Source organism: Chiloscyllium plagiosum, chromosome 23, assembly GCF_004010195.1.
Source record: "Chiloscyllium plagiosum isolate BGI_BamShark_2017 chromosome 23, ASM401019v2, whole genome shotgun sequence".
NCBI lineage: Eukaryota > Metazoa > Chordata > Chondrichthyes > Orectolobiformes > Hemiscylliidae > Chiloscyllium > Chiloscyllium plagiosum.
The window spans coordinates 798,554-825,195 of NC_057732.1; the positions used below are offsets into that span (position 1 = coordinate 798,554).

The 26,642-nt window shown below is 42.7% G+C and overlaps 1 protein-coding gene across 1 annotated transcript in view; it reads right to left on the bottom strand.

Moving 5' to 3' along the window:
* Positions 1 to 26,642, bottom strand: part of LOC122561437 (dynein axonemal heavy chain 3-like) — a 466,282-nt gene that overhangs the window by 50,448 nt on the left and 389,192 nt on the right. The window contains exons 55-61 of the mRNA XM_043713180.1: positions 20,530 to 20,733; positions 17,845 to 17,975; positions 15,948 to 16,140; positions 11,348 to 11,526; positions 10,152 to 10,410; positions 5,591 to 5,716; positions 1,054 to 1,231 (exon numbers count right to left, since the gene is read on the bottom strand). Of these exons, the coding sequence (XP_043569115.1) occupies positions 1,054 to 1,231; positions 5,591 to 5,716; positions 10,152 to 10,410; positions 11,348 to 11,526; positions 15,948 to 16,140; positions 17,845 to 17,975; positions 20,530 to 20,733 (1,270 nt within the window). The remainder of the gene's footprint in view (positions 1 to 1,053; positions 1,232 to 5,590; positions 5,717 to 10,151; positions 10,411 to 11,347; positions 11,527 to 15,947; positions 16,141 to 17,844; positions 17,976 to 20,529; positions 20,734 to 26,642) is intronic.

The following is a 26,642-nucleotide window of genomic DNA, read 5'->3' on the forward strand; positions in this document are numbered from 1 at the left end:
ATTAGCTTTGTGACACAACTGTGATTTTCTTCTCTTTATTCATTCACAGGACATCACTGGCTTTCCAGCATTTATTGCCCATCCCTAATTGCCCTTGTGAAGGTGATGGTGAGCTACCTTCTTGAACCGCTGCAGTACTTGTGGATCCACAAAGGAGGGAATTCCAAGATTTTGATCCAGAGACAATGAAGAAATGGCAAGATGTTTTACATTAGTTTATAAAATATTGTGCTTATAGAATATTGGTCCTACCTTCAAAACTGCCTCCAAGTCAAATTTGTCTGCGCAGCAAGTTTCTGCTAATTGTGGATCAATATCCAGACTGTTCAAATTAACCTACAGTTACCAGCTGCCAGGCATCATTTAAATCACAGGAACTACTTAATTTACGCAGCCTGTATAACAATCAAACCAGTAAATAGTTCAGTCAGAGTTCTGAATAAGACTCATATTCAGACACTAATCTGAATAAGAGTCACATTTTAAAACTCAAAGTTTTAACTCAATTTCTCTCTGGGTTTTTCCCGCACTTCCTGTGTTTTTGATAATTCAGTATAGCTATTCAAAATTATTGTCAGCATTTTCCAGGAAGTAGACTAACTACCCAATTTAAGAATGTTTAATTTTTGTGACAAACCCATTTTAAGTTGAATGAATGAAAAAATAACTCTCCACTTTAACCTCTTCTTGATCTGAAGCCATCCAAAATTCCTGTTTTCCCCAGTCCTGCCCTCTTGCAAATTCACAATTTTTATCACCCTACATGCTTTCAGCAGCTGATAGATCATGAACTCAGGAACTCCCTCTTTAAGCTCTCCATCACTTACTCATCTTTTACAATGCTCCTGAAAACTCTGGACGGAGATTTGAGTCATTTTCCCCAACATTCCCTTGTGTAATGTAGATTGCAGTTTGCTTTGTACACACCCCTGTGCAGGCCCTGGGTCACCTTCCTACTTTAAAGGCCCTATGTAAATACAAGACTTTGCTGTTGTTGAGCGAAGTTTTACTGTACTTTCTAAGTAAGACAGTGTCACTGATAATTGGCAATACCTTGTTCCTCAGCGAATCTCATCAGTAAGGCCATGGGATCAGCTCCAGCTGAAAGGACAAAGATGAGTGGAGTGAAATGCCTGGAGCCCTTATAACTGTGTTGGAGATCAAAGGTTGGAGGCTCAATGTAAGCTGCACCCATTTTCACTGTGATGAATTGCTGAATGGCGGGAATCATCTGCGGAATAAAAAATTAGCAATCAACAAAAAGTTCAGCAAATTAAACTACACGGAGATAGTACTCCTGTTTTTAACCGAGCACAGATTTAATTATTTTCAATCATAGCGAGTGAGAGTTCTGTATTGAGTAGCATGTCTGGTGAGCGATTACAGCATCAAAGGAGCCCATTATGTCCTTGCTGGCTCGCTGTAGAGCAATGCAAATAATCCCTCTGCTCAATCCTCATTGGCCAGCTGATTTATTGTCTTCAAATGTCCATTTTGAAATCACTCGTTGTTTCAGCTTCCAACTCCTCGTAAGGATCAAGCTGTTACCACTTCTTGCCAGAAACATTCTCCTCAAATCCCTCTTGCATCTCTTCTCAAAGACTTTAAAACAGCACTTCGTTCTTGTACCATCAGCTTTTCCTTGTTTCCCTTGTCCAAAGCGCAGTGATTAGAACTGGATACAGTACTCCAATTAGGGCTTGTGGTGTAAAATTATGTCCCAATACATGTGTGAATCATAATGTAACACATGTATTGGGCCAAGCAGTGGAATGTGGTGAAACGGTTAAAAATTATGTCCCAATACATGTGTGAATCTAACCGGAATGGAGGTGTTGCTTAGTCCCGTGTGAATCTTATTACACACCTCCCCGTGTGAATCTTCTTATCTGTATGTAACCAGAATGGAATGTGTTTTTTAGCCTTGCTCTGCTGTTCACATGAATGTTTATATCTGGAAAAGAGTATATCAGCTGGAAAAGTCTCCAGTTCGGGGAGTCTGCTCCGGGGTTACGTTTAACCGCCGAGCGTGGGTTGTTGGCAACCGCTCTACGAGAACTGACGGCTCCCAGTTCCGGTAACATGTAGAGTGAGTATAAGCCAGACCCGTTGTAAGTATGAGACCTGGTTGTGGCGACGCTGCGGGGAATAAAATGCTCATATTCTAGCAGACTCGCCTCTTGGTCGTTTGTTCTGTGTCAGACTACTCTCCTACGAACCTGACCTTGAGAATTTTTTAAAACAGGGCTTAACCAGAGTTTTATAATGATTTGGCATAACTTCCTTGCTTTTGTACTCAATATCTGTCCTTATTAAGTCCAAGATGCCATACACCCTTGCTCACTCTCTTGGTTGGATCCGCCTTCGAGAATCTGTGCGACATGAACCTCTCTATCCCTACAAACTTCTTCGTGCTTCCTAAACTTGCTCACACTGTGGCCCTATTTCAGGGAAGCTAGGGAAATGATGGCTGTGCCCCTTGTTGCGATATTTGTTTCATTGATAGCCACAGGTAAGGTGCCAGAAGACTGGAGACTGGCTAATGTAGCGCTACTATTTACAAAAGGTAGTAAGGAAAAGCCTGACATCCCAGGGTACTGAAGGAGGTGGCTCGAGAAATCGTGGATGCGTTGGTGATTATTTTCCAGAGTTCGATAGATTCGGGATCAGTTCCTGCGGATTGGAGGGTCTCGCCCCTATTTGGCCTGTCTACATACTGTGTCAGGAAACTCTCTTGCACACATTGGACAAAAACTGACCCATCTAAAAGTACTTGAACTAAAGTATTCCCAGCCAATATTTGGAAAGTTAAAGTCCCCCATAACAACTACCCTGTTACTCTCGTTCCTACCAAGGATCATCGTTGCTATCCTATCCTCTACATCTCCGGAACTATTTGAAGGCCTTTAGAAAACTCCCAACAGTGTGACCTCTCTTTTCCTGTTTCTAATCTCAGCCCATACTACCTCAGTAGAGGAGTCCTCAAACGTCCTTTCTCAACCGTAATACTGTCCTTGACTAACAGTGCCACACCAACCCCTCTTTTACATTTTCTCTGTTCTTACTGAAATATCTAAATCCTGGAACCTGCAATAACCATCCCTGTCCCTGCTCTATCCATGTCTCTGAAATGGCCACAACATCGAAATCCCAGATACCAACCCATGCCGTAAGTTCACCCACCTTATTCTGGATGCTCCTGGCGTTGAAGTAGACACACTTCAAACCAACTTCTTGCCTGCCAGTGCCCTTCTTGCGATCTTGAAATCTTAGTTCTGACTTCACTACTCTCATCCACTTGTATACTCGAGCTACAAATTCGGTTCCGAACCCCAGGGCTGAATTAGTTTAAAGCTTTGTTAACATAAAGTATAATGCGATACTGCAAAGGTTGTGGGCTCTGACAACATTCTGGCAATAGTACTGAAGACTTGTGCTCTATAACATGCTGCACCCCAAGCCAAGCTGTTCCAGTACAGTTACAACACTGACATCGATGTGACAATGTGGTAAATTGCCCAGATATGTCCCATACACAAAAATCCAACCCAGCTAGTTACTGTCTCGATTATCAGTAAAGTGATGGAAGGTGTCATTAACTGTGCTGTTGTGCAGCACCTGCTCACCAATAACCTGCTCAGTGACGCCCAGTTTGGGGTCCACCAAAACCACTCAGTTCCTGACCTCATTACAGCCTTCATTCAAATATGGACAAAACAGACGAATTCCAGAGGTGAGGTGGGAATGACAGCCCCTGACGTCAAGGCTGCATTCGACCAAATGTGGCATCAAGGAGCCCTAGCAAAACTGGAATCAATGGGTGTCAGCGGGCAAACCCTCTGGTGGTTGGAACAAAGGAAGGTGGTTGTGGTTGTTGGAAATGTGTCATCTCAGCCCCAGGACATCCCTGCATACATTCCTCAGGATAGTCTCGTAGGGCCAACCATCTTCAGCTGCTTCATCAATAATCTTCCCTCCATCACAAGTTCAGAAGTGGGGGATGTTCGCTGATGATTGCGCAACGTTCAGCACCATTCATGATTCCTCAGATGCTGAAGCAGTCCATGTTGAAATGCAGCAAGACCTAGACAATATCCAGGCTTGCGCTGACACATGGGAAGTAACATTCACACCACTCAAATGCCAGACAATTAACAAGAGACAATCACCCCTTTACATTCAATTGCATCACCCTCACAGAATCCCCCACTATCAACATCCTGGAGGTTACCATCGATCAGAAACTGAACTGATGTAGTTATATAAATATTGTGGCGGCAAGAACAGGTTAGATGATAAGATGTCTATGCCAAGTAACTCACCCCAAAGCCTGTCCACCATCTAGAAGAGACAAAACAGGAGAGTGATGGAACACACCCCATTTGGCTGAATGTGTGTAGCTTCAACAACACTCAAATTGCTTGTCATCATCCAGGACAAAAAAGCCCACTTGATTGACACCACATCCACAAACATTCACTCCATCCACCCCCAAACTCAGGAGCAGCTGTGTTTTCCTATCTACAAGAGGCATTACAGCAACTTGTTAACGCAGTGGTTAGCACTGCTGCCTCACAGCGCCAGAGACCTGGGTTCAATTCCCGACTCAGGCGACTGACTGTGTGGAGTTTGCACATTCTCCCCGTGTCTGCGTGGGTTTCCTCCGGGTGCTCTGGTTTCCTCCCACAGTCCAAAGATGTGCAGGTCAGGTGAATTGGCCATGCTAAATTGCCCGTAGTGTTAGGTAAGGGGTAAATGTAGGGGTATATGTGGGTTGCGCTTTGCGGGTCGGTGTGGACTTGTTGGGCCGAAGGGCCTGTTTCCACACTCTAATGTAATCTAAAGCTACTTCAACAGCACCTTCCAAACTCACAACTATCACCTAAAGGACAGGGCAACAGATACATGAGAACACCACAACCTGTGAGTTCCCCTCCAAGCGGCTCACATCCTGACTTGGAAATATGTCACCATTCCTTCCCTGTTGCTGGGTCAAAATCCTGGAATTCCCTACCTGAGGGCATTGTGGGTTAACCTACAGCATGTGGACTGCAGCAGTTCAAGAAAGCAGCTCACTACTACCTTTTCCTGGATAATTAGAGAATTGGCATGGGCAATAAATGTTGCCTCACCGGTGATGACCTCATCCCACAAACAAATGGAACACACATGACATATGTAAATAATAGAGTAGGCAAAAGTGAGGACTGCAGATGCTGGAAACCAGAGTTTAAATCAGAGTGGTGCTGGAAAAGCACAGCAGGTCAAGCAGCATCTGAGGAGCAGGAAAATCGACGTTTTGGGCAAAAGCCCTTCATCAGGAAGCCATTCTTGATGAAGGGCTTTTGCCCGAAACATCGATTTTCCTGCTCCTCAGCTGCTACCTGACCTGCTGTGCTTTTCTAGCACCACTCTGATCTAAACATATATAAATAATAGCACATTCCCATTCTTGTCCAGTACATTCTTGTGTATAGATGTGATAGATGAACATTTAACAATGGTCTAATTCAACATAAGTGCTAGACTAAAATGATAGCAGTGAATGTAAAACCAGGAAAAGTGACAAATTTCTCAAATCTACACAAACCTTGTCCAGCCTGATACAGCGTAGCAACAGTAGTGACTGGAAAGTGCTCAGACTGACGTTCCAGGGAGTGGGTAAAGGCATTTTCTCAGGCTGTGAGGAATCATAGATTTTCTTCCATTCAGGGAGCTGAGGACATTAAACATAGATCAGTTAGCAAGCACTGATTCAGGGCCCATTCGTATTACCAGTCAAGCAAATGTCAGAGTCTTGCTTGGGAAACGGTTCTGGATATTGGTTAGCATATGGGGAACGGAGATTGGGTGGTGTTGAGAGAAAAATTGGAACCAGAGTTATACTTCCAGATGTGTTACTATCTTGTCAGTGAAAACTTTATTGTCACAAAATACAGTGCTGTGTGGTACTGGGATACTGTTTAAATATTGATGTTAGTTGGGCTGTCATGCCAAAATTAGAAAAGTTCAGGTTATGATGAGCATCTGATTTCTCCAGGTCCATTTGCTCTCCCCTTTCCCTGTCTCCAGGTTGAGTGATCCACCAGAGTCTTAGATGAACTGCCCCTTCCACTATATTGGTGGAGGGTATGTATACTACCCACTGAATGTAATGAATGGACTGGGAGAGCAATCAGCTCCCGGACGTAGACATGTGGGCATGGGAGAGAGAACTGGGTGACAGTCCTTATAATACAGACTACACACAGCCCTCACAAGACCAAGAAAGCAAGTGTTTCAGGGCATAGGCAAATTTTTCCAGCAGCTCTTCTTCACTCTGTGTTGGAAACCTACCAGGAGGCTCACCAAATATGGGACTGATTTACTGACATGGAATTGTTTACTTGAAAGGAACCAGAAATGGATGCACAGAAGGTTGAGAAGGAGGATTCTATAACTGCGAGGTTACACACCCTGGGTCTCTGCTGTCTTGAAAAGAGAAGGCTGACGGGTGACCTACTAAGCAGTCTAAAATGATGAAAGGTTGTGATAGAGTGAATGCAGAAGAGCATTTCAACGTGCGGGGAACAGCACTAGAGTCTGCAAGCAATCCATTTGAGAATTCAAAAAGAACTGCTTTCCCCACAGACTGGTGAGAATGTGGAACTCAAGACCACAGGAAACGGTCAGGATGAATAATAAAGATGTATTTAAAGGGAAGTTAGTCTCGTGTTTGGGAGACTAAGAGATGGATGGTGATGAAGTTGTGACGGTAGATTGAGATGAGAAAGTATAGAAGGATAGGAGGCAGCACAACTGGGGTATAAAGCTGGATGAACTTATGTATATGTCATTATTCAGTATAAATATGTATTTCAGCACATTGTCACGAGAAGGCTGGCCCCACATTGGACCAGTTGTGTGTGTTACATTCTCCTTGCTTTTCTTTTAGGCAGTCCTTTGGTAATGAGGATAACTTGCTTGCACTCTGGTTTGATGGATTCTGAGATAGTTGTTGACTTCAATGCATAATCTGCAGACTCTGCCACGTTTGGCAGTGCTCAGAGTTGGAAAGATGAGTTGTTGGGAGGTTTGTCTGCACTATCTACCTTGACTTCACATGTTCTTGATATGTCTGGTGCCTTCCAAATGACCACCTCTTTATTTTGTGTGATCTCAAACCAGGGACTTACGTGAGTGAGTAGGCATGTTTTCACATCTTTAGGGATACCTTAAGGATCTCCCTTTGAGTGCTTTCACCATACTCCCAAAGTCTCCTAGGAGAAAGTGAGGACTGCAGATGCTGGAGACCAGAGCCGAAAATGTGCTGCTGGAAAAGCGCAGCAGGCCAGGCAGCATCCAAGGAGCAGGAGAATCGACGCCTCGGGCATGAGCCTTTCTTCAGGAATGCGCCTCCTGCGCTTTTCCAGCAGCACATTTTCGGCTCCCAAAGTCTCCTGCCATGACAGAGTTACAAGGTGGGCAGTTACTACTGGAGTCCGGTATCAAGTAGATGATCGACATAGAACATAGAAGAATACAGCGCAGTACAGGCCCTTCGGCCCTTGATGTTGCGCCGATCCAAGCCCACCTAACCTACACTAGCCCACTATCCTCCATATGCCTATCCAATGCCCGCTTAAATGCCCATAATGAGGGAAAGTCCACCACTGCTACTGGCAGGGCAGTCCATGAACTCACGACTCGCTGAGTAAAGACCTCCACATCCTTCCTATAGTATGGGGACCAAAACTGCACACAATACTCCAGATGCGGCCGCATCAGAGTCTTATACAACTGCAACATGGCTCAACCAACAAAGTCTGTTTTCAGTGGTTAGTGACTCAGTGCTGAACACATCGGCTTAGGAGAAGTTTTTGCCAAGTTATTGTATAACTGAATTGTGGATTAGCCATTTTATTTATCTAGCTTTTATGTCTTCATCAATAAAAATGCTAACATTACGCTGATTTTATAGATTCTAACTGAACTAATAATTCTTCACTTTGGGGATAGGTAGCAATATCTATTCATTACTCTTAATGTGTTGCTTGCCAGTTAGAATAAGCCAAAAGCAAAGCAACCCAAGCCTATGCCAAATAAATCCCTGGGGTGTTGAGTGGAAATCCTGCATGTTAACAGCTTCCTCTAACAATGTGGTGACCAGCTCTGACCAGTAGGTGCTGCTATGGACAGCATTTTTATGGAACCTCTCCCAACTCAGCCACGATTTGGAGATGCTGGTGTTGGACTGGGCTGTACAAAATTAAAAATCACACAACACCAGATTATAGTCCAACAGGTTTAATTGGAAGCACTAGCTTTCGGAGCGCTCCTTCATCAGGTGGTCGTGGAGTACGCAATTGTAAGACACAAAATTTATAGCAAAAGTTCAGTTAACCTGAGAATGTAACTTTTTAAAAAAGGTTTTGTGATTTACATATCATGGTCATTCTAACAGATGAGAGATTTAACAAACAATCAATCAAGGTATTTTTCAATGTATAATTTCAGTTACATCACACTGTAAACTTTTGCTATAAATTCTGTGTCTTACAATTGTGTCCTCCACAACCACCTCATGAAGGAGCAGCGCTCTGAAAGCTAGTGTTTCCAATTAAACCTGTCAGACTATAACCTGGTGTGTCATTTTTAACTTTGTACAACTCAGCCATCACCTAGAGAGGAAAGTCACAGGCTCAGGATCTCCCAAAGCACGTCCCAGATACTGGCGTAGTTCTGAAGTGTAGTCACTGTTGTGATGTGAAAACTACAGCAGTCACTTCAAACATGGGAAGACTCACAAACAGCAAATGACAATGATCTGTCTTATTGATGTTAGTTCAAGTGAATTAATATTATCCCCAAAATACCAAGTTCATTGTGATAATTTTCCCAGATGACCTCTCTTAGTATGTAGTTATATTTGCCATCTCTACCAATATGTGATACCTGGTTAAGGTAGTTTGCTGCCACAGTCCTTGTTGGGCCAATCTAGTACAGGTCGTTGTGGTATAATGGGAATTTGCTGTTAAGCAGTTGATGAATTGGGGACACTTGCTACAGCATGAATGTGTATCTCCTACTAATTACAGTCAGTTCTTTGATAATGTGATAGTTTTGTTCTTGTGCAAGAAAAAAATCGCACTTTGAAAACAGTACTTAAAGTATTCATACTGTGATCATGTTACAGCCAATGTTACGCGATCACAGCGCTAACACCTTAAGCACTGTTTCCAAAGTGTGATTTTTCTTGCACAAGAATGCAACTATCATGTTATAGAAGAACTGACTGTAATTAGTAGGAGATAATATACCACTGTAGAATATCAACAGGGGGAAAAAAAACACTGTTCTTAGATACCAAGAAGATAAATTGTATTTTAGCATTAAATATAACTGCACTGCGTCAGGCAGAATGATTATGACCTCAAGGAGCTTTACAGATCCACCTGCTCTGCCCAAAAGCTGGAGTAGAACTCCTTGTCTCACAGTCATTAATAGAATATGGTGGAGACATTAGTAGAATAGGAGAACATTAACCCCTTTAGAGCCCTCTGGACTCAATATTGCGTTCAATAATTTTAGGATCTGAACTCCCTTATGTCCTGTCCCCCTACCACAAACACCAAGTCTTGTTATCACACAGTCATTACCTATTGTTAACCACTACCAATCTCCATTAACAGCTATTCACCATCCCAGCCAGATCATTATTAACTCCTTTCTTCTTGGGCTCTATCCCCACCAATTGTTTACTCCTTACCCTGTCCCCCCCGGGGGGGGGGGACAGCATATAAACCAACATTTTCCTAGCTACCATCAGTTCTGAGGAAAAGTCACTGGACCCTAAACATTAACTTTGATTTCTCTTCACAGATGCTGCCAGACCTGCTGAGCTTTTCAAGCAACTTTTGTTTCTGATTTACAACATCTGCAGTTCTTTTGGTTTCAATGTAGCCCTGGAGTTGTTTGTATGAACAGTCCTTCCAATCCAAACAATAACTCCCTCATATTCCAAACATAAAATGTGCTGGAGAAACTCAGCAGGCCTGGCAGCTTCTGAGGAGAGAGAAACAAGAGTTAATGTTTCAAGTCTGATGTGACTCTTCTTCACGTTGCTTTATATTCATGTCAGGCTCTGTATACTTACATGTTCTAACGCTCACCTTTGAACAGAAGTGGTTCTTTAAATCAGCGAAGGCAGGAAGTGTAGAGAGGCGAACAATTTCCCCCCAGGATTTGTTCTTCAGCCAGCTGGGGGCAGGATTAGGAAATGGGATCTCTAGCGCCACCCCTCCCGTCAGGAGAAAGCACCACTCATCATCATTCACCAGATTCAGACTCCTCTGAATGCCAATACACAGCAGGAATGAAAACAGCATCTTGTCTCGCTCAAACAGAGAACGGCAGACATTCTGGTAGATACTGGAAAAAGAAAGATAGACTGTTCTTACTCAGCTACATTCGGGGGATCTTTAAATTTTATAAAGCCCATTCTTGGACTGTAAGGAATATAAAAACTGAATCATGCTCATTCCGAACTCCCCCAGGAGGTTGGTTGTCTTTGTTTGATTTCAGGAGCAGTTAAGGGTTAACCCCATCAGTAGTGGGGCTGCTCCAGAATCCTTCCCACAGCACATGGTCAAGCAGCTGTTTGGGAGTCACAAATAGTGTTTTTTAAATCACCAATCGCTCAGCCTGACCATCCTCTCTTCCTCTAAGTGTTAAAATTGCGGGCTTTACCCTGAACAATTCCAGTAACTCAACTGGTCCTGCTAAGTAGCTTGTACCCTAATCAAATTCCTGATTGTAATTTCTAAACCAGCAGCTGCCATGTTAAATCAGCAGACTGGATCTACTCTACCCTTGTCCAAACTTGAACCTACTGCCCTATCAACCAGCCATGGCTGGAGAGTATCCCAGACTGGGAGAGGATCCCTGAGGAGAGGATCTCAGACAGGGGGAGATTCCTGGGCTGGGAGAGGATTCTGGACTGTGGCAGGTTCCTTGGCTGGGAGAGGATCCCGGATGGGAAAGAATCCAGGATTAGAGAGTATCGCAGGCTGGGAGATGATCCCAGATTGGAGAAAATCCTGGGTGAGAGAGGATCCCAGGTTGGGAGAAGATCATTCACTGGGAGAGGATCCTGGTTGAGGAAGGATCCAAGGGAAGGGGATCCTAGCTAGTAGTCTGGATGGTCATTTCTCATTCCCTGACCCAGGGCTGGAGAGACTGAAGACAGCCTTCCCATTCCTGCAGGTCAGGTGCTGATACTATCCAGTGCTAACCTCTCACTGCAACGTAGCACAATCTCTCCACTGGCTCCACAAACAGAACTCCAATGCCAAGCTCCAGTAATTACCTATAAGTGAAGTGCTCATTCAGATTGCGTATCCGTTCATGGAGCACTTTAGAGGGAATGCTTTTGTCAATCGAGTTCATATAGAGATTGAGAAACCAGACAAGGGAATATTGGTACATGGGATCAATGTAAATCAAATTAGAAATGACAAAAAACAGCACACTGGAGTGGGTTGCTACCTGTAAGAGAACACAAAAAATAACAGTTTTAAAATTTGGGTGTGGGGTGTAGTGTGGCTCTGAAACATTCATTGTGGCCATTATGTTTCTAGCTACAATGTGACTTGCTGTAAGATGCTTCTCACATACTCAGTTTTTCAATTAATCATTTAACGGTGTAAACGCTTCCAAATGACAGCCAGTTCCAATAACAAGCAGGAGGTGAGTTGTCACCAAGATTTCAGTGCATGAGTGAGAATATGTCAGCACAATTCATCATCACACCCAAAAACCATCATTTTATTCACTGAGCAAAGTGATCCAAGCAACTGGGGCAGGGAGTGTTATGGGGGTGAGAGTGGTCAAGGAGGAATAGTCAGTGTCGGGAGTGAGGGTTAGTTGGTGGACTGGGAAACAGGGCAAAAGGTGTGGACTGCAGATTAGAGTGGTGTTGGAAAAGCACAGCAGGTCAGACAGCATCCGAGGAGCAAGAAAATTGACGTTTCGGGCAAAAGCCCTTCAAATGGGGTTTGGTGGAGGTCAGCAGGCAGTCATTGGGGAAATTGGGAGTCAGTGTGGAGAATGACTATCAGTGGGAGTGTGCAGGGATTCTGGGCTCTGTGGTGGGTCTGGAAGCACAGGGGTTAGCAGGGCCAAGAGGAATCAGTAAAACAACCATGGGAAATGGGGAGTCCTATACTAGGTTATTCTGGGATGACTCTTGGTGTTGTGGAGTTAGTGTAGTGTCAATCAGCTGTATATATGTAATATCAGTAAGCACAAAACCCAGATTGTGTATGTAGGTCTGTGATATTGTAAACATGAAAATACTTGGTGTTGTTGATAAACTTCAAGACATTTGATTCAACAAGAACCCAATTCTTTGTGGTGTGTAGAACATGGCAAACATGTAGAAGATCACAAAGCACAACTGGAGAATGGGAGTGAGGGGAATGTTTCCTCAGGCACATCTTGCTAGGGGAGGAAATGGGGGGAGAAGATAAGATTGTGCAGACAGAATGACACCATCTCCTGCAGGAGGTAGTTCCTGACTCTCAATAAGGAACAAAGATTCTAAAGAGAGAGATTAACCAATCATGGCTAAGGAAGTTAAGGAGAGTATTAAGTTGAAAGAGAAAACATATGAGGAGGCCAAAGTCAGTGTGAGCCTGAAGACTAGGATATATTCAGAAGCCAGCAATGGAGGATTAAAAAAATAAAAAGAAAGAAAATAAATGTTGAAGGCAAACTTATGAGGAATATAAAAACTGACAATAAGAGCTTCTTTAGATCAAAAGCAAGAGAGAGATCAAAGTGAACATGGGCCTCTTAGAAAATGAATCTTGGGAAATAGTTATGGGGAGCAAGGAAATGGCAAAGGAGTTAAACTGATATTTTGCATTTGTCTTAATGTTGGAAGATACTTTGAACATCCGAATGATACTAAACAATTCAGGGGAGGAATTAAGTATCATCACCAACACTAGAAGTAGTATTAGACAAGCTAATAAGGCTAAAAGCAGATAAGTCCCATAGCCCTGATGGCTTGCATTCTCGGAGCTAAAAGAGGTAGCTACAGAGATAAGTTGTTGGTATTTTTCCAAAAATCCTTGGAATCTGGATAAGTATCAGAGGATTGGAAAACTGCTCATGTGACACCCCTATTTAAAATGGGAGCGAGGCAAAAAAAAAAACAAGTAACTATCGGCCAAGTAGCCTAACATTCATTGTTGGAAATTTATGGGAAACAGTTATTAAGTAAGGCATGGCAGAACAGTTGGAAAATCATAATCTAATCAAACAAGTTAGCATGGGCTTCATGGGAGGGAAATCATGTCTGACTAATTTATTAGAGCTTTTTGAGGAAGTCTCAATAGAGTGGATCCAGTAGATGTGTTGTATTTTGACCTCCAGAAGGCATTGACAAGGTACCTCATAAAATGTCAGGTCATAGAATAAGAGTCCATGGTGTTGACGGTATTATATTGACATCATTATAGATTAGGCTAATGGGAAGTAAGCAGCAATTGGGAAAAGGGGTTCTTTTTCGGGTTGGAATCTGTGACCAGTGGGGTTTCCACAAGGCTCAATGCTGGGACCACTATGGTGTGCAATATGCACTAATGACTTGGAAGTGAATGTTCTGTAGCCACATTTGCAGATGACAAAAAAAGGTGGAAAAACGGGTTGTGAGAGGGTTACCAGCAGTTTAAAAAGATATAATGATAGATTAATTAAGGGAGAAAAACATTGGCAAATGTGGTAAAATGTGAAATTGTTCATTTTGGAAGGGAGAACAAAGAACAGAATATTGTTTAAAGAGACTAACTGCAGAAAGCAGATTGACAAAGAGGGATTTGGAGATATTTGTGCATAAAACTCAAAGCTAGCACACAAGTGCAATGTGTAATCAGGAAAACTAATGGCATGTTGGCTCTCATTTCAAAGGGATTGGAGTTTAAGAATAGGGAAGTCTCACTGCAACTGTACAAGGTGCTGGTAAGAACACGTGGAATACTGTGAACAGTTTTGGTTCCCTTATTTAAGGAAATATATCATTTCATTGGATGCAGTTTAGAGAATTTTCACTAGAATGATTCTTGGTATGGGGGGCTTGTTTTATGAGCAAAGATTAAACAGATTGGGATTCTACTCACTGCAGGTTACAAGAATGAGAGGTGATCTCATCACAACATCACAGATTCTTAATGGGCTTGACAGGGTAAATGCTGAGAGAACGTTTCCCCACATGGGAGAGTCGAGTACCAGAGGGCATAGTCCAGGATAAAGGAACATAAAAATAAGACTGAGATGAGGAACAACTTCTTCTCTCAGAAGGTGGAGTGTCTTTGGAATTCTTTGTGTGCATTTAAGGCTGAGATAGATAAATTCTTGACAGTAGGGGAATCAAGTTACAGGGAAAAGGCAGGAAAGTAGACATGAGGTAGTTGGATTAGCGTGATCCAACTGAATGGTGAAGCAGGCTCAAGGAGGCCAAATCGTGTAATCTCGTTCCTATTTCTTATGGTCTTAACAGGAGCAGAGTAGGATTCAGATAGTAGGATCAGGATTGGATATAAAACAGGGGAAATCAGGGATTTATGTATAACAGTAGCATCAATGGATGGGATCAAGAGTCTGACATAAAATGCGATGAAACAAATAAAACAAGGGAAAATGAAAAAAAATAAGGTCAGAGAGATATTTAAGGACCATATCAAAGCAGCAACAAAAGAGGAACTGGAAGCATTTATGCTTCAGAGTCAATGAGGTCTACAACACCGAAAAATCTGCTCTGGTCACAAACAACCACCTAATGATTCAATATGTCAATTATATAGGTATATACATTTTATATAGGAATATAATTTGTTTATGGGTAAAATATCTATTGCTGATCTCTTAGCTTTCTTGCCTCCAGGAGCTCTACTTAAGGAGGGGGAAGGTGAAGGCAGTGGCCTAGTGGTAGTACCACTGGACTATTAATCCAAGAGCCCTTCCTGAAGAAGGGCTTATGCCCAAAACGTCGATTCTCCTGTTCCCTGGATGCTGCCTGACCTGCTGCGCTTTTCCAGCAACACATTTCCAGTATTAATCCAAGAGAACCTGGTAATGCCTTGGGGCTCTGGGTTGGAATCCCACCATAATAGATGGTAGAGTTTGAATTTCAATAAAAATCTGGAAATAGGTTCGGCGATGGCCATGACACTATTGCTGATTATTGGGGGGGGAAAAAAAAGGGAGGAAACAAAAATAAAATTTATTAAAAAAAACAAAATCGCACTGGCTCACTAATGAAAGAAACTGCCGTCCTTATCTGATCTGGACTACATGCGACTGCAGTAATGCGGTTGACTCTTAACTGTTCTCTGGGCAACTAAGGATGAGTAATAAATAATGGCCTAGACAGTGACACCCTTATCTAATGGATGAATAGAAAGTAAGGCAGAAAGGAGGGAGATTCAACCAACAGATACAAGAAAGAAATAGATATGTTTCTTTTTAAAAAAAGGGTTTTGTGATTTACACATGAAAGAAGTGAAACTATCACTGTATTCTAACAGATGAAAGGCTTAACAGACAATCAATTCTTCAATGTATAATTTCAGTTACATCACACTGCAAATTTTTGCTATAAAGTCTGTGTTACGATCGAGCCCTCCACAATCACCTGATGAAGGAGCGTCGCTCCAAAAGCTAGTGTGCTTCCAATTAAACCTGTTGGACTATAACCTGGTGGTGTGTGATTTTTAAACTTAAAGGACTGAATTGCCTACTCTTGCTCCTAATTCCTATGTTCATATGTACCTTTACTTTCTGAAACATTCATCAACTGTCTGATTAAACACAAAGCAATCTGACATCAATCATTGGGCAAACAAATTCTTCTAAACTAGAAATGCATGGAAGATTCTAGAATGCCAAATGGGCAATGGACTGACAGGCCTGTACCCATCCCTGGTTTCATCGATCTGCTTCTCGGTCTGTGTCGTGACTTGCTGTTTCTCCAAGATTTCCTGCGAGAGCTGTTTGCTAGACGACAAAATATTGATGGCTCGCTCGTCCTCCAGGATGTTCCCCTGCGACATGGACAGCACTTCCAAGATCTGATCCTCGGTTTCTTTTAGAAGCTTCCTGAGTATTGAAATTAGAATCAATCATCAGACTCCGTGATAGCGGTTGAAGGAAATGGGCCTGACACTATTTGGGATAAGGTAACCTAGTGTGGAATTACTGGATTTTAATGACATGCCCCTGTATCCTCCTCAGTAACCCCACTCCTCCAGCCTCAACTGCGGCTTACAGATGAGAGCCTACTCACTGGGAACAGTATTAGTCACTAAGTTATTACCTGGGCCATCAGGAGCATACATAATGGAAAAAGTAAAGAACTATGGATGCTAGAAATGAGAAAAAAAAAACAGATATTGCTGGAGAAACTCAGCAGGTCAGCGGAGAGAAAGCAGAGTCAATGTTTCGGGTCCTGTGACCCTTCTTCAGCACATTCAGTACAAATTGGGAAATGTTCTAATGTACATTCCCGAACCCAAGAGAAAGCTCCATCTCATGTTTCAGTGTGATGGTGGGTCATCCGAACCAGAAAAAAAGTTTGAGATGTAGCAGGATTTAACCTGGTGCAGGGTCAGAGAAAGTGGATGAGTGTAGGGACAAAGAGAAGGGCTGTGATCAGGTAGGGGAAAATAAGAAGTCAAAAGAGGTAATAATGGAACATACAAATAAATAAAAAAAGATGGGCTTTGAGGCAATGTGAAAGGGAAAGGTGGATTCTTGAGTAACATGTTGCAGCCTGTATAATGAGGGCCTAAAATCATCAAACCCCGTGAAGAGTCCTGAAATTTATAATGTTAGAGGGAAAAGACAAGAAGGTGTAAGAATGATCAGATCCGCTGTAGACAAACTGAATGGCAGCACAGGCTTGAAGGGCTGAATGGCCTACTTCTGTTCCTACATCTTATGGTCTAACATGCATAGTCAGAAAGTAAGATATTGTTTCTCAAACTATTACTGAGTTTAATCAGACCAAGGCTTTCCTAAGTACCCACTATGTGGAAGTTCTGGTGTTGGGCTGAGGTGGACAAAGTTAAAAATCACACAACAGCAGGTTGTAGTCCAACAGGTTTATTTGAGAGCACTAGCTTTTGGAGCGCTGCTTCTTCATCAGTAATCTTCTACTCCACAGCTACCTGATGAAGGAGCAGCGTTTTGAAAGCTAGTGCTTCCAAATAAACCTGTTGGACTATAACCCAGTGTTGTGTGTTTTTTAACTCAGAATCCACAGGGAGATGAGGGAGTTTCTATATTCCAGTGAAAAATTGCTTTTCGATTTCAATTTGAGTTTCTAGAATGGGCAAGTTGAGATGATAAACCTCTATTCTTTGTGCTGCACTGAAGACAAAACGGTTTCTCTCCGTTAAGTATAAAATCCATTTAAACATCTTAAACATGACAATGAGCTCTTCTTCAGAGCTCAATGGAATAAGCCTGGTTTAAGGAATTTGCGCCTATAATGAGCCCAACAGTCCTTCCAAGGTGAGTAAGTGCTCACTGAAATGTAGTGTCCAGACAAAATGCTATCCTCAAGCTGGGTCTAAGCAGAACATTGGAACTTGCAATGTGAGTTGCACAAAGAACTTTCTTCCTAGTCAATGCTAAAATATGTGTAAAACAGTTCTGAATCATTTATATTTACCACTGTTTCAGATGATGAACCTGGTCAAACTTAACCTTTCTTTGTGCCAACATCCGATTTGGTTTCAGTGTGTGATACTGTGACCAGAGCTGTCACCCTGGGTCTGATGCTGCTGTTTTCACTTGTACCTGTTTTGTGCCCTTTCCAGATAAAGAACTTTCTTCTTTTCCTCCAGTTCCGGTTTCTCCTTCGCTGTGACGATATTCAGCAGCTGGTCCTCCAAGCCGACAGATGTGATCATGAAGTTCAGGAGAGTGACCTGAAAAATCAAAGATGTCACTTTGAGTTTGGCACCATCCCTGCCCATAGCAGGAATGAAATTTTCCTAGAATCATTGAGTCCCTACAGTGTAGAGACAGGCCATTTAGCCCAACAAGTTCACATTGATCTCTGAAGAGTAACCCATCCCGACCCATTCCCCTCCCCTATTACTCTACATTTACCTCTGACTAATGCACCTAATCCACACATCCCTGAACACTATGGGCAATTTAGCATGGCCAATTCACCTAACCTGCACATCTTTGGATTGTGGAAGGAAACCTGCATAGACACAGGGAGAATGCGCAAACTCCACACAGACAGTCGCCCGAGACTGGCATCAAACTCAGATCCCTGGCTCTGTGAAGCAGCAGGCGCTAACCACTGAGCCATGCCTTCCTTTCTAAAAGAGCACAATAAAAATAGTTGTAAATTACAGATCATTTGGAGACACAGGTGCTATGACAACACACACTTTTTTAATGTATGGAGCTATCGATGGCACTGGCTGAGGTTCCAATCGCTCCCAATCCTGTGGTTGAGCAGAAATCTCTCCCACTCTCTGTCCCTGTGGCACATGTTGGAAACAGGTATAAATTAATCCTTAACTTGTTTGGTCATGTCATGAACACACCTTCTTTAACCACAAATCCTGGAATGTGACTCGAACCCCCCTGACCTGCACATTGAAACACAGGACTAATATTATATGAGCTCCTTAACAAACATTACATTTGCACAATATGTTTTACTTTCTTGTGAGGCTAAGTGGAAGGGTGGAGGAAGGGGAAGTGGGTTAGGGTAAAAGGAAAGGGGGAAAGAGTGGGGGGGGGGGGGGGGGGAGGGGTTAGGGGAAAGCAGGAGAGTGGGGAGAGAGGGGAATGATGAGAGGGCAATTGGGGAGTGAGGTTGGACCGACAAGGGAGTTGCTTTCCTCCTCTTTAGTGAAAAAACTCAAACAACAAACTGCCATTCCTAGACGTCACAGTAGAGCGAACATCCAACAGGGAACTTCAAACCAGCCTCTACAGGAAAACAACACATACAGACCAAATATTGAACTACAGAAGCAATCATCCCAACACCCACAAACGAAGCTGTGTTAGAACATTATTTCAATGAGCCACCACACACTGCAGCACAGAGGAACTACGCAGAGCGGAGGAAAATCACCTATACCGTTATTCAAAATGAACAGGTACCCAATGAACACAGTCCGCCGATTTCTCAGCAACAAACCCAAACAAGCAGACAAAACACTTCCAGAAACCCTAGCCACTCTCCCCTACTTCAAAGACATTTCTAAAATGACTGCCAGACTACTCCAGACCCCTTGGCATCATGGTAGCCCACAAACTCACCAACACACTAAAACAGCAACTAATGAACTTGAAAGACTCTATACAGACAACAAGCAAAACTAATGTCATTTACAAGATACTGTGCAACAACTGTAACAAACATTACCTTGGACAAACAGGCAGAAGCCTAGCCACCAGGATACATCAACTAGCCACAAAACGACATGACCATCTCTCACTAGTATCCTCACATACAGATAAGGAAGGACACCACTTCAACTGGGACAACACATCCATCTTATGACAGACACGCACGAGAATTCCTAGAAGCATGGCATTCCAACTGGAACTCTATCAACAAACGCATCGAGTTAGACCCCATCTACCTCCCCCTGAGAAAAAGAACAGGAAATGACATCAGCACAGGTAATGACATCACCAACCAAAGAAACCCAAACATATAAATAGAAAGCAGGAATTATCTGCAGTGCTTCACCTGGAGGCTCACTGAAGGTCTAGTATGGTGATGAAATGTCTAGAAATGAACCTTCCAGCTGAATGAGCAAACCTACATCCAGAACCTCAACCTAAGCTACAAATCTTCTCAAAACTCACTATTACTGCTCTGTATCTATGTTTGTCCTTCCTCTAAAACATCCCACGTTACCTTTTGTTCTGTGACTCCTGTGATCTCTAATATCCCTCACCCTCTAACCTTCCCTGACCTCCCTTCTTATCCAAGTGTTTTTCCCCTACTTTTCTCGTATTATAAAATGTACCATGCATTTACCTCTCTCTTCAGTTCAGAAGCAGCATCATGTTGCACCCAAATGTTAACTCAATTTACTTTTCCATAAACACTGCCCATATCCCCGAGGTGAACCAGCTCCAGTAGCATTGTTGCATCATGGTCCTGTATATAAAGATGGCCCTTTGCAGTAACAACATCAGCAAATACATTTGAGAGTAAACCCCAGTGATTAGCAGGCACCCCTACAGACACGGCATTGATCCTATACTTATATCCTACTAAACTACATAGTAGGACAAAAGGGCAGGTGACAGGTCTACAGGCATCATCTTGTGGTGTCTGCTCCATATCTCTCTGGCTGTAAGAGCTGACAGGACTAATTGGAGGGATTCACCAGCTCAGGTTTGTTGGAAACGTTCGTAGGGAATAAACAACTCGATTTTTGCACCAAACCAATTTTAGCCGTCCCGGTTTTGATGTGAACTGATTGATGGGTCTACCTTGACAGAAACCTCTGGGAGGTAATGGGGGTTTCGAAGCCGGGTGGTCATGTACAGCTTGAAATCTTTTGAGTATTGTACAACTGTTTCTCCAAGGCGAATGCAGTCCATCCCTCTTTGTTTAAAAGTTTGTTTCAGCAGTAATGGCTCCAGAATGGGATCGAGTTCTTCCGAAAGATTTTCAATTAAAACTGGATTTCCAAACTAGAAGATAGAAACTAATAATTTAGACAGTGTGCTAAGACATGGAACATTAGAGACTCTATCATGCTTATTAAATTGAGTGCTATTTTTAGTAGCCACATAAGGGAGGAAAGAAAAACAACAGTGAAACAGTCTGAAAGTTGTCTGACTGATTTAATTTGATTTTCTTTCTCGACATCTGGGTTTGGAAAAAAATAACTTAATGTTTGATTTTGTTGAGCTTGCTAATTGCTAATGATTATTCCTTGATCTGTTTAATGAATGCAAGTTTTCATATAGATTAATTGAGGAACGTGTGAAATCAGTGATGGGTAAGTGGATGGTGGTTCATCTTCGGGGTCAATTCTGGGTGTGATGCTCACTTGGAAGTTTCACATTCTTAAGGTGGGACAGATGCTTAGGCAGTGATATACAATGGGATACTCTGTGTCCCAAAGTTTCACATGTCCTGACCCATCTCCCTTGGCTTTGCTTTGTGTGAATTTCAATCACATCTATCGACCATATATTTTCCTCAGCAACAATTCATTAACTGACTATAAAGATGGGAATGAACTCAGGGATGAACTCAGACTTCTCCAGTTTCCTCATTTCCCCTCCCCCCACCTTGTCTCAGTCCCAACATTTGAACTCAGCACTACCTTCCTAACCTGCAATCTTCTTCCTGACCTCTCCGCCCCCACCCCAGTCTGACTTATCACCCTCACCTTAACCTCCTTCCACCTATCGCATTTCCAACGCCCCTCGCCCAAGTCCCTCCTCCCTACCTTTTATCTTAGCCTGCTTGGCACACTTTCCTCATTCCTGAAGAATGGCTCATGCCCGAAATGTCGATTCTCCTGCTCCTTGGATGCTGCCTAACCTGCTGCACTTTTCCAGCGACACATTTTCAGCTCAAAGATGGGAAGGCTACAAAATAGGTTTCCAAGAGCCATATTCTGCTGTAAAGCAGAGCAAATGGGCCTCATCTATTCCAGTATTATACCTGATATCAGTTGGAGAATATCATTTTTGTTCAGTTAAGGTTTTCTTTCATTCTTTCATGGGATTTTGTGGTTCACTGGCTAGGCCAGCATTTATTGTCCATTTATAGCAGGCGTGGAGAAGGTGGAGATGAAATTCTTTCCTGAACCACTGCTGTCTTTGGGCTGTGCAGTAAACAGTGAAGGAAAGGTGATATATTTCAAAATCGGACTTGGAGGGGATCCTGGAGGTGGTGGTGCTCCCATGCAGATGTTACTCTTGTCCTTCCAGCTGGTGGAGGGAGTGGATGTTTGTGAATGTTGTGCCAGTTGAGCAGGTCGTTTTGTCCTGGGTGGTGTCGAGCTGGGTGGTGTTGTTAAAGTTGCACCCATTCAGGTAAATGGGGAGTGTTCCAATACTCCTGAGTTGTACCTTGTAAGTGGTGGACAAGCTTTGGGGAGTCAGGAGTTTGAGTTATTTACTGCAGGGTTCCTAGCTTCTGACCTGTCCTTGCAGTCACTGTATTTATATGGCTAGTCCAGTTTAGTTTCTGGTCAATGGTAACCCCAGGTTATTGATAGTGGAGGATTGAATAATGGCAATACCATTGAAAATGACAGGAAATGGTAAAGCCCCTTTTTTTTGGTCAGAGATGGTTATTGTCTGTCACTTATGTGGTGCAAATTGTCATTGTTGCACATGAACCCAAATTGGATATTGTCCAGATGTGCTAGGGTTTTCCATTCTGATGTATTTGTAATGAATATAATGGGATGTGTTGATGTTGGCTCTGGGTGTGTTTGGGTGGTGTCTGACAAATGATATCTCAGTCATTGTGGATACTGTATATGTTTCAAATATTCTGAAAAGAGCTGACCCACAAATGAATTGGATAAGAATCTTAAAATATAGAACAAACATAGAACGTTACAGCGCAGTACAGACCCTTCAGCCCTCAACGTTGCAGTGACCTGTGAAATTAATCTGATGTCCATCTTATCTACACCATTCCATTATTATCCATATATATGTCCAATGTCCATTTAATTGCCTTTAACGTCAGCAAGTCTACTACAGTTGTAGGCAGGCCGTTCCATGCCCCTACTGCTCTCCGAGTAAAGAAGCTATCCCTCTACCCCCGATTTCTAAATCTATCACCCCTCAATTTAAAGCTATGTCCCCTCGTGCTAGCTTTCACCATCCAAGGGAAAAGGCTCTCACTGTCCACCCTATCTAACCTGCTGATTATCTTATACACCTCGATTAAGTCACTTTTCAATCTTCTCTCCAACAAAAACAGCCTCGGTTCCCTCAGCCTTTCCTTGCAAGGCCTTCCTTCCATACCAGGCAATATCCTAGTAAATCTCCTCTGCACCCTTTCCATAGCTTTCACATCCTTCCAATAACGCAGTGACCAGAACTGCACGCAATACTCCAGGTGCGGCCTTACCAGTGTCTTGTACAGCTGAAACATGATCTCGTGGCTCTGAAACTCAATCCCCCTACCAACAAACACCTACACCCCACATGCCTTCTTAACAACTCCAACAACCCAAGTGGTAACTTTCAGGGATTTATGCACATGTACACCGAGATCTCTCTGTTCATCTACACTGCCAAGTATTTTATCATTAGCCCAGTATTCTTCATTCCTGTCACTTATTCTGAAGTGAACTACCTCACACTTTCTCATTAAACCATTAAATCACCTTCAATCCCAAAACCCCTTATTTTGTGCAATAGCCTACTGTGTGGAACCTTATCAAATGCCTTACTGAAGTCCATGTACATATCAATCGACTTACCTTCATCCACCTGTTTGGTCACCTTCTCGAAGAACTCAATAAGGTTAGTGAGGCACCATTAAATCACCTTCAATCCCAAAACCCCTTATTTTGTGCAATAGCCTACTATGTGGAACCTTATCAAATGCCTTACTGAAGTCCATGTACATATCAACCGACTTACCTTCATCCACCTGTTTGGTCACCTTCTCGAAGAACTCAATAAGGTTAGTGAGGCACGATCTACCCTTCACAAAACTGTGTTGACTATCCCTAATTAACTTATTCCTTTCCAGATTATTATAAATACTATCTCTTATAACCTTTTCCAACACCTTAAATACAACTGAAGTAAGGCTCACTGGCCTATAATTTCCAGGGTTGTCCCGACTCCCCTTCTTGAACAAGGGAACAACATTTGCTATCCTCCAGTCCTCTGGCACTACTCCTGTCAATAATGATGACAAAGATCAAAGCCAAAGGCTCTACAATCTCCTCCCTGGCTTCCCAGAAAATCTGTGGATAATTTCCATCCAGCCGTAGGGTCTGATGTATTTTCAGAGATTCCGAAATTGCTAAAACATCCTTTCTCAATCTGATCTAATCGTGAAGCCTGTATCTCCATATTCTCACTAACATTGCCCTTTTCAATGTGAATACTGATGAAAAGTATTTATTAAGTACTTCAGAGCCATGAAATCATTAAACTAAGTCCAGTTTTCCTTTGGCTAATAGTTCCTGATATATATGATTCAAGGTTTTATCCTGAGTCACATGGTTTGTCAATGCGATTGAACATAGAATAAAACAGAGGAGTACAGGCCCTTCGGCCCTCGATGTTGTGCCGACCTGTGAAACCAATCTAAAGCCGATCTAACCCACACTATTCCATTTTCATCCATACGCCTATCAAATGACCATTTAAATGCCCTTAAAGTTGGCTGTTGCAGGCAGGGCATTCCATGCCCTTGCTACTCTCTGAGTAAAGAACCTACCTCTGACATCTGTCCTATATCTCTCACCCCTCAGTTTAAAGCTATGTTCTCTTGTGCTAGCCATCACCAAAGAGAGGAAAAAGGCTCTCACTGTCCACCCTATCTAATCCTCCGATCATCTTGTATGTCTCTATTAATTCACCTCTTTAAGTCACCTCTTAATCATCTTCTCTCTAACGAAAACAGCCTCAAGTCCCTCAGCCTTTCCTCATAAGACCTTCCCTCCAGATCAGACAACATCCTGGTAAATCTCCTCTGCACTCTTTTCAATGCTTTCACACCCTTCCTATAATGCTGCGACCAGAACTGTACGCAATTGTCCAAATGCTGCCACACCAGAGTTATGTACAGCAGCCTTGTGGCTCCGAAACTCAATCCCTCTCCCAATAAAAGCTAACACACTGTGCACCTTCTGAACAATCCTATCAACCTGGGTGGCAACTTTCAGAGATCTACACATATGGACACAGAGATTTCTCTGCTCATCCACACTACCAAGAAGCTTACCATTAGCCCAGTACTTTGCATTCCTGTTACTCCGACCAAAGTGAATCACGTCACACTTTTCCACATTAAACTCCATTTGCCACTTCTCAGCCTAGCTCTGCAGCTTATCTATGTTCCTCTGTAACCTACAACATCCTTCCGCACTGTCCACAACTCCACTAACTTTAGTGTCATCCTCAAATTTATTAATCCATCCTTTTACACCCTCATCCAGATCATTTATAAAAATGAAGAACAGCAGTGGCCCCGAATTAGATCCTTAAGGTACCCCACTAGTAAATGAACTCCAGGATGAACATTTCCCATCAACCACCATCCTCTGACTTCTTACAGCGAGCCAATGTCTGATCCAAACAACAAAATCACCCACAATCCCATGCCTCTGAAATTTCTGTAAGAGCCTACCATGGGGAACGTTAACAAAAGCTTTACTGAAATCCATATACACAACATCAGCTGCTTCACCCTCATCCACCTGTTTGGTCACCATCTTAAAGAACTCAATAAGGTTTGTGAGGTACACCCTACCCTCTACAAAAACAAATTGACTGTCCCTAATCAAATTATTCCTTTCTCGATGATTATAAATCTTATCTCTTATAATCATTTCCAACAATTTACCCACAACCGAAGTAAGGCTTACTGGTCTATAATTACCAGGATTGTCTCTACTCCCCTTCTTGAACAAAAGGATAACATTTGCTATCCCTGGGATTATTCCTTTAGACAATAGCAATATAAAGATCAAAGCCAAAGGCTCTGCAATCTCCTCCCTAGCTTCCCAAAGAATCCTAGGGTAAATCCGATCTGGCCCAGGTGACTTACCTATTTTCACACTTTTCAGAATTGCTAACACCTCCTCCTTGTGAACCTCAATCCTGTCTGGTCTAGAAGCCTGTATCTCAGTATTCTCCTTGACAACACTGTCTTTTCCTAGCTTCCCAAAGAATCCTAGGGTAAATCCCATCTGGCCCAGGGGACTTGCCTATTTTCACACTTTCCAGAATTGCTAACACCTCCTCCTTGTGAACCTCAATCCTGTCTGGTCTAGAAGCCTGTATCTCAGTATTCTCCTTGACAACACTGTCTTTTTCCAGTGTGAATACAGATGAAAAATATTCATTTACTGCCTGTTCTATTTCTTCAGACTCCACGCACAACTTCCCACTACTATCCTTGACTAGCCCTAATCTTACTCTAGTCATTCCTTTATTCCTGATATAGCTATAGAAAGATTTAGGGTTTTCCTTGATCCTATCTGCCCAAGACTTCTCCTGTCCCCTCCTGGCTCTTCTCAGCTCTCTGTTTAGGTCTTTCCTGGCTAACTTGTAACTCTCAAGTGCTCTAACTGAGCCTTCACGTCTCATCCTAACATAAGCCTTCTTCTTCCTCTTGACAAGAGATTCAACTTCTTTAGTAAACCATGATTCCCTTGCTCGATCACTTCCTCCCTGCCTGACAGGTATATACTTATCAAGGACACATAGTAGCTGTTCTTTGAACAAGTTCCACATTTCAATTGTCCAATCCCCTGCAGTTTCCTTCCCCATCCTATGTTTCCTAAATCTTGCCTAATCACATCATAATTGCCTTTCCCCCAGCTATAACTCGTCCTGCTGTATACACCTATCCTTTTCCATTGCTAAAGTAAACTTAACCG